The 9,440-nt window shown below is 37.0% G+C and overlaps 1 protein-coding gene across 1 annotated transcript; it reads right to left on the bottom strand.

Moving 5' to 3' along the window:
- Positions 1-4,465: 4,465 nt before the first annotated feature.
- Positions 4,466-8,217, bottom strand: n4bp2l2 (NEDD4 binding protein 2-like 2). Its single transcript, XM_042486454.1, is given in 7 exon segments — positions 4,466-4,778; positions 4,880-4,956; positions 5,248-5,336; positions 6,148-6,165; positions 6,168-6,271; positions 6,368-7,371; positions 8,119-8,217. Coding segments are annotated over 7 exon segments (1,485 nt in total). The 5' UTR covers positions 8,128-8,217; the 3' UTR covers positions 4,466-4,594.
- Positions 8,218-9,440: the final 1,223 nt, after the last annotated feature.

Here is a 9,440-nt window from a genome sequence, read left to right as displayed (position 1 = left end):
TTATTTTTGTGTCATCAGTGCAGGAAGTATGGGCATGTCAGCTCCTCCTCAGATTAAAATGTATGACTTTTCCTGTGTCTGACATCCTGTTGTTAAAAAACAGCAGGATATTGTGTCAGTATTGCACAAATTCGAGTTCACGGTTGGCATGATCTTCCCGGTAGTTTTACTGTCTGCTCAAGAAAGGATTTTTTTTTCTGGCTGATTTGAATCTCTTTAAACAGTGCTCATGTATGAGAGTGCATGTACAAAAGATATACAGTGATGCAAAAGGCACCAACAATTTTTTGTGTATATGGAGCGCAAAAATAGTACTTAGCTTAGCTTAAAATTTAATCATTTTAATCAAAGTTGAAATCCTCATCAGATAAGGGTTGTTTGGAAGAGTTGGAGCTAAAATGTACAATACAATGATAGGAAGAACATTTTGTCGTTCCTAATAATGGAAGATAATTTCTGAGCATGCTTGAAGAATGCCAGTGACTGAAAGCTTGCCTCAAGAAATAAATACTGCACAAATGTTCTTCTTTTCATAGTCATCAAAGTTTAAACAGAAATCTCCATAACTAGCAATATAAATCACAAGCAGAGCCCTGTGCATTCCTGGATGAGATCACATCTTAAGATAAATTAACTCACAAAAACTCAAAGTGCTGACTAACATTGGGGGAAAGGAGGTTAGCCATCCATATGATGGAAAGGACGCTGATATAAAAGCTCCTTTAAAGCTGCCTCCCTCCACGTTGACGCTCTTACACAAGGTCATCGCTTTCTCCCAGAGAACCAACTAAACATCTGAGCCTTTATGTCTGAGTCAGGGATTTCTTCCACAACTTATTTACCAAGATATGATAGTCTTACATTTACTTGATTAATACTTCATTTGAAAATGTTTTGCTTCTTTAATGTCTGTTTTTTTTCATCTTCCTTTGGTTTTAGATATATTGTGTTATGCCAAAATCAAAATGCCATTTTCTTTGTTTCAAAAACAATTTCAGCAGTTTTGTCCTTCCTTTCTTGTACCTGTTGGAAATTAGGTTATTATAATCCCACACATCTCCCCAAGACCGACATTCAGTTTGTAACAAATTTCCCTAAATCAACTATCAGCTACCGTGGAATTTAAGTCAATTTTAAAGGACTGAGCACCCTTGGTCAGTGTGATTGCTATTCAAATCTAATCACTAAAATTGTCACATTTATGTATTCAAGTGGTCCATGTGTTTCATTTTGACTGGATTTTATGCTGGTTTATTTGTAAAGTGTGACAGTTGTAGTTGTTGTCCGCTTGTATAAATTGTTGAAATGATGTCTAGATGCTGCCCTCTTTGACCAGGTTGCTCTTGAAAAAGAGTTTTAAATCTCAATGAGACTTTTACCTGGTAAAATAAAGGATTTATTGTATATCTTGGCACATCCTCCATCTTCTACTTATACTGCAGAAAACTGGATTCTTAAGATCAAGGTCAGTGCGGTGTAAAAAAAACCTCCAGAGAAAAGATGGAAAGCTGCGGACAAAAGTACAATGTATACTGCAGTTGGAGTCATCAATATGTCAGCCAACCTCGAAACACCAAGAAGCATGTTTACATTTACTGAAGCTTGCTAAACATTAACTTGACTTGCACTGGTATTTTAATGAAAAAAATACTGCAAGCTCCTCTGCAAATGCATTAGTCTATGGAATACCTTCAAAGGTCTGACTGAAACATGTACAGCTGTTGAAATCAAAGTGCTGCTGGAATATCTGTGATGTCTCTGTTTATCCAACAGACTTAGATAACTGAATTAAATATCACTGCAAATGTTGGTAACATGACAGTGCATCTAAAAAAATCAGTCACTAGTCACTCATCTATAATCCATTTAAATTGCACTATTATTACCAGAGACATACAGCAAGCTCTGCCTATAACTCTGACTATACAGTGCCCCAGGGATGATGTAGTTCTGTAGGCCAACCCAGAAGTTCATGTCACCCTGGTTCCTTCATCAAAAGGCCTGTGGGATTTTTCCACTGGATTTTGGATCATTGCAGAAAATAAGCATCTAAGTGACCAAATGTTTATCAGTACAGCTCGATGTGATGACATTCTGTAGTCTCATTTCTCCAGCTGTTAGCAACCATCTTTTTTAAAACAATTTAAAGCTTCAAAGTTCAAATTTACTGACGCATTTCATGTCGTAAAACAAAATGATAAAGTTTCTTCAGCTTTGATGAGTTCGGAGTGAGAACGGGCTGCTTAACCACAGACCTAATTTAAGGCTTTTAACCAAAAAGCCCATTCAAAAAAGCCTTTGACTTTGAGACAAAGGAATTGGAGAATCAGAGATAAATGGTTATGGATTTCCAGGTTTTTGGAGACATTACTGGGGTTCTCTGTTGTCAAGATTCTAATGTCTTATTTGGGTATCCCATTTCACATCTCCATTTTATCTTAAGAAGTGCCACTGTGTTTTAACTGCTTTTGGTGAAAAAACTGAAACTGAACTGAGAGGAGATCCTCATCATCACTGACTAAACGAGACTTAACAGGCATATTTACTTTAAAACAATACAATTTCAAAAATGACCATTCACAGTACTACTTCTGTTATACTTCTACTTCTGTTTGTTATTTTGTCCACCCCCTTATGTAACCTCCACTGTTCATTTCTTCAACAAATTTTTGGTTGGAAAAAAATCTTAGTTAATGTGCACCCAGTTGTCAGAGTTCTTTTCCTTTATGCTATTTTTAAACATGGAATTGTGGAGTAGGCATAATGTGCAGCAGGAAACAGGAAAGGTAACCCAGATCTGTCACATGAAGCTCCACTGAAAAATAACTGTCCCAAAATCCACAGGGAGCAATTAAACACTGGTGTCCAACATGGTGTGGTTTCCTTAAAAAACAAAACAAAAAACAAATTAGCATAAAGATTTCCACCAACCACATCTATTGTGAAGAATCCTAAACCGATTGGATCGCATTTTCAGGCTCAAATGGAGACGTGCATTTGGGTAAAAGCAGAAAAATAAATCCTGTCTCTCCACAGGACTTCACTGATTGGAAAAAAAAAAAAAAAAAACATGAAGTCAACAAAACAGCATCTCTGTGTGCTGCTTTAATGAACACCAGAGGGAATACAGGGCGAAATGTGATTTCCGGGGAGACACAATCATGATTGCTATCAGATACAGACCCTCCCCACACTCACTGCCATTCTGCTCTACATCAGGGCTTTTACTGTGAGAAGGCTTTTATCATTTCCCACAGTAATTTCGTGTATCTTTACAGAGGAGATATCCTCATTACTTGTCTGACTCATACTGTTGCAGCCTCACATGAGCTTCAGACAAACAATCAAATACTATTTTGCACAGAATGAACCTGGAGATTCTGCTTAGCAACTGAGGTGTGACTGTACCAACACCTGAACTGAGAGATTTCCTATGATTTGTAAAGGATTTTTTTTCTACCTTATAGATATAAAATAGTAAAATTAAGAAATGTTAATCAGGGTTTTGACAGTTTAACGCAAGTTAGATTTGAATACTTTATTAATGCCACTCAGAATTAAATTTAACACCACTTTAACAGTAACCAAAACAAAATGAACAGGCTTTAATTACTTTGGGATAGGACAATTTTGCACTTTATTGCAATTTATTTTAAGATAAAACATGAATTTTTATTTGCCATTAATGCAAGAGGCATTCAGTAAATTATATATATATATATATATATATATATATATATATATACTACAAATACTACCAATGATTCTATTCTCTTAGTATTTGTATGACTTCTGAAAGATTTATTTAACTTTATAACTTTAACTTTATATCACCAATTATTATTTATACAATTATTTTATTTTTTGATTAATAAATTCAATGATTCAATGCCTTTTAAGTCTTTTAAGGATCCGCAGGAACCCTGCCAATCTATAGGCTGGGTATCCATGCATCAGTCACATGGCAGAACTCACCGTAATAAGAATATAATTTTTCTCTGCTAATACAGCTGTATACAACTCACTCCTGAGTGTTGAGCCCATAAGTTAATTATTATTATTATTTTAAATTAAATGTGTCACTAGAAGATATTTGGCACTTAGTAAGACAAATGGAAAATGGCCTCTGGTACACCTTACAGGCATCAGCAGAAAAAAGCTCCTTGCCTTAAAAAACAAAACATGCTTGCATTACCGAGGTAGATTAAGCACCAGAATATAAATTTGCAGCAGTTACTCTGCTGACTTATGCAAATCAGAAGTTATCAAAAACTATTTTAACAAACAATCGATAAGAAAGGAACCTAACATGAGCCAGATGAGGACAACCTTTTGGTTTTCCATGTTTATTCATATTGTCCAAAACACACAAACTGCAAAAGGACAACTCTCAAATACTAGTCATCAAATACAAAATGTAAAAATAATGCACATTTCCATTCCTCACAAAAAATTTTCAGTGCGAATTTAACTATGAAAACTTCTTCAGAGAAAAATAGATTTCTTCTTTCTTTACATAAATTTACAGACACAAAATCATGTATTAAAAATCAAGTAGAAACAGCAGCTATGAATATTCAAGATGTTGTGTTTTTCATCTGGAAACCATGTAATGGAAACCTTGGTTCTTCCTCATCATCTGTTGCTGCTCTGGTCGACGTCTCTGGTTCACATGAAGCGGTTCTTGTGAGTTCATGACGATGTCCACAGATATTGGAAATGAAAAACGATCCATCATCTGTGCTATCTTCTCCTGTGAAACACTGTGTTTGTTCCTCCTGGAGGGAAAACAGTGCAGTTTGGTAATGTCACTGTTTCTATGTGTTTTTCAAAGGCTGCACTAATACGTACATACAACATGATAATTGGGAAATCATACTTCTCCAGCTCATATGGATCAAACTTCCAGCTGGTGTCGGGTTCACAAAAGTCCACTTTGTATCCTCTCTCCAAGGCCTGTTAAGACAGTTGGAAATTTATGCATTTTTTTAAAGATATGTTGGGGGCTTTTAAGGCCTTTACTTGATAGGAAAGCTGGAGAGATAACAGGAAATGGTGATGAGAGAGAGTGGAGATGACATGCAGCAAAGGGCCGCTGGTTGGACTTGACCCGGGGCTGCTGAACATGGAGCAGGGGCTCTACCAACTGAGCTACTAGTGTTCCCCGACAGTTAGAAATGTGATTAGGGTATAGGAAGGTGGTGTGGTACATAAAACACTCATTTGTATGTAAAATTGCATACCCACCATTTGGACATATGGCTTCATTTCCCAAGATTGGATGTTTGTATTGTCTATAATGATGGGAGAGCGGCCATCATGCATAGCATCTTTTGCTGAAAGAAAATTAAACACAAATTGTTAAAAAACACAAATTGTTAAACACAAAAAAAGACTGAAATCATTACTGTCATCCTTCTAAGAAAAATTGTTGCTTTCATAATACATCAATTCCCTTAGCTAAAGGACACCTAATAGTGTGGTTACAAAAAAAACAATTTATAGCTTTGATACAATAGCTTAAAAAAAAAATCCAATACCACTGTCAATACCACAGAGGAAAAAAATGACAGGGCATACAATTTAAATATTTTTGGTAAAAAATAAATGTAACAAGGCTCTAACGTGACAAAAATTACTTTTCTTTTTTTAAGTTAGTTGCAGAGAACAGCATTACTGTAGTAAAAATTATGAATAAATGTTTTAATTACTGAAAACAATATTCTCGCGGGAGAGCATGTTCAAAAGCCTCTGAGACTGTCAACATTCAAAATGCAATAAAGTAAAAAACCTATGTTTTTTTTTTTAACTTTGTTGCATTTTGAATGTATATTTTTTTTTGTATATTTTTGTTTTAATTTCAAACTGGCTTTGGCAATGTAAACGGATGTTTCCCATGGCTATATATGGCCCTATGGAAGTGGACTGAATTACACTGAGAAGAGAGACACAGAAGGAGCATAGCTATAGGCAGCACTGCAGCGATGTGTGTGTGTGTGTGTGTGTGTGTGTGTGTGTGTGTGTGTGTGTGTGTGTGTGTGTGTGTGAATAGCCTTCACAATGATGTGATAACAAGTTTTTCATAACAGAAAAAGAACCAACTTTTATGAATCATTTAAGCCGTGTGATCTTTTACGGGGACAATACCTCTGTTCTGGTTCCATCATGAGCCGCTCCAAGAAGCCCTGCGTCATAGCGGTAGCCATCTCTGTGGGCAAAGTAGTCATCTGTGCTCAGTATGAGCCCACTGGGACCAGTTGAGAGCAGCTCCCTGTGGTAATGAATAATACATTCAGGCCTGAAAATGGAGTTTTGGACTCCTTTAAACTGCCACTGCACTTATTGATGGGACACACTGAAGATGTACCTGGCCAGTGTTGATTTCCCAGATCCCGGTAGTCCCCTCATCAAGATCAGCACCAAGGAAGGATGGTGTGCATAAGTGTTATCCGCAGGTCGGCTGTGATGCTCCCAAGATTCACTTTCATACCTCTGGAGTCTGTCATTATCTTCATCAAACTGACACCATTTTTCTCTTCCACCTCTGGACCATCCAACATTTTTATTATCGGAGTAGACATCGGAGCTACAGCCTCGTTCGTCCCTGTCGAAGTGGTGAGGAGAATCTCCATAAAAGCCCTGAGAGGGGGGACTGCATACATTCGGAGGTGGGAAGCTAGAAAATGTTGGAAAGTGCGACTCCTCTTGATACCGGTAAGAGATGCCTGAACAGCTCCAGTTTTGCTCCATGCAGGACAGTGGGTTTTGTGGATTTGGGGATGCAGGAAGTGGTGGACCACAGAATGGGGGTCTGTGAAATCTTGGATTTGTTGTTCTGTTTAGAGTTTGAGGATGATGTCTTTCATCTTGAGTAGGAGCAGCCAGCCTCGGTCTCCTGGTGCAATATGGCTCATTCTGATACCAGTGTGACCGTGGCGGCTGTTTCGGCCTGTTTTTTTGGTAGCCTGCAGATTTGTTATCACTTTTCTCCTCGCTTATCCCCTGAGTGTCTCTGCTGGTAGATGTTTCAGGAGGTATAGATGGTTGAACAAAAGATGCATTTTGTTTCACTGGGATATCATTAGCACCATCAGGTGTATCGATTTTCTCAAGCTCTTTGTAAAACTCACTCAGTGAGTCTTCAATGTCAGACTGGACTGTTGTTGATGGTGGAGGAAATGCTGGACCAATGAAGGTGGTGCTGGTGAATCCTACCTGCTTTAACACACGCTCCCTCTCACTAACTGGACTGCTGGAGTCTCTGTTTTCAACTTTAGCGTCTCTGTCAGCAGAGTCATCTCCACCATCTTCTTTAACACAGGGGTTTTCTATGTCAGGAGAGGTCGTACAGGAGAATCCAGGATGAGACATCTGCACGGACACAGATTAAAACACAGCCAATATATTACACAACCACAAAAATACTCTCTTATAAATTAACAATATGTGTAGTTATTTTCATTATTACAGGTTTATGTAGTGTGAATTAATGGTTACAATTTCAGTTAGCAAATGAATACATACATAAGGAGATACAGTAGTACAATGGATTTACACATCAAAAACGTCAGAACAAAATGGCCTCTTCAGACTGAAGTCGATATTTCGTGTGAAACCTGGAATCGTACAAACATTACAACAGGTAGCTCAAACAGTTAATACTGAGTTTTGGACATGTCCTGAATGCAGCATGTCATAATACGCCACACAATTAGTACTGTAAATCTCACACTGACAGAGACTTCAATGCATGCTAAGTGAGAGGGAGGTCACACTAAATGCTTGCAACTTTAGCCTGTTAAAGCTGTTTTTTTCTGAAATCTTTGTGTTTTTGACACATACAATGCTTCCTATATGTTCTGACTGCATTTTCGTAAATAGACCACTGAGAAACAAATACGTATGATTAATATAACCTTGCTAAAATAAGAAAGTTTAAGGTGGCCTTTGACTTTTCCAAAGTACTACATGTCGATGTAAACTTAAGCTAAAACCGAAACTAAGCCACCGTTAGCTAATGTCGCCTCACGAGTTACACAGAAGACGGTGAAAACACAACTTTATTACATTAAACAATTCGCTACATTAATTTGGTAAAGCAAATGTTACTGTGTTTACCGTGAACATTCAGGACGCATAAATGGTGGAAATACGACACTAACAAAAGACAACGGGCAAACAATTTCCACATTGCAGATGCCTTGTGTTTACGGAAGTGACGTCATCACTCCGCTTCTTCTTCTTCTTCTCATTGACGGTCGGGGAACCAATAAAAGAGTGCGTCAGCGCCACCAGATGAACTGGATTGTGACACAGGAGACGTCATTAAAGTTAGGAATAAAACATGCACTAAAATTATAATTATTTTGGACAATAGACTTGACTCATCCCTTTCTGTTTCTCCCTTGGGCTTTGTTATTTGTAAATAAATATGTTTTAAGACAAACTGGGCTAGTTATAATATAAAGCCCATTTCACAGTTCATACTTGTCATTGCTATGGCCTAAGCCAGTAACAAGTCAGTCCAAAAACATTAGTTAACATGAACATCTTTCTCCCAAATCAAAAACTTGAGTGCTTACACTCATATTAGTGATGTCATACAGTAAAAGTCTGATGCTGCTCCACAGACAATGAATTAAGGAAAGCTGTTATAAAGTGAGTGTTACCAGTTAGATGTTAAGTTAACAAAGCTACATGCTGTTGTTCCTCAGAATCAGGCTCCCATTCACTGTCTGCAGAGCAGCTCCAAACTTAATACTGGATGACATCACTAATATGAGTGTAAGCTTTCTGGTTTTTGGCTTTGAGGGAGTAGATCATGTTTACAATTAATGACTGAACATTCCTTGACCATGGTAACAACATAATGGAATTCTTAATTTCGGTGGTCATCCCCTTTAATATATATACTTTTGATGCTTTAATACGACAACGGATTTGTCATGCTACAAAAAAAAGGGATCAGTGCCACAATAATGTGAGAAATTCATTATTATGACTTTGATGACACTGATTTTTTTCTTTCTAACAAGATATTTTTATGTTATAACAAGAAACCTCTATTCTATCATTTACCTTATTACATGAAACCTGTCATGTAAAAACACAATCATTTATTATAAAACATGTCACATTACAGTGTGGTCACTTATATTGTCAAAAACAATCCTCCTATAAAAGTGAAATTGTAGTTGACACATGCACTAGTTCTTTAGGTTTGCAGTAGTTAGCACTTTTACTATTAAAATGATAAAGGAGAAATCATTTTTATGTTTTCAAAATAGCCCTTAGTACCTAAATAATGTAACAGCTTTTTAAATTTTTGCCCTAAAAACCTACCATGAGCCTCAGTTTTGTCAATATTACATTATCCTATGCAGTATCTGTATGTTATTTTAGACTGCTACATATAACTAACTACTAACTCCTTGATCAGC

Source organism: Plectropomus leopardus, chromosome 5 (genome assembly GCF_008729295.1).
Source record: "Plectropomus leopardus isolate mb chromosome 5, YSFRI_Pleo_2.0, whole genome shotgun sequence".
Lineage (NCBI taxonomy): Eukaryota > Metazoa > Chordata > Actinopteri > Perciformes > Serranidae > Plectropomus > Plectropomus leopardus.
This window is presented reverse-complemented; position numbering and strand designations above follow the sequence as displayed.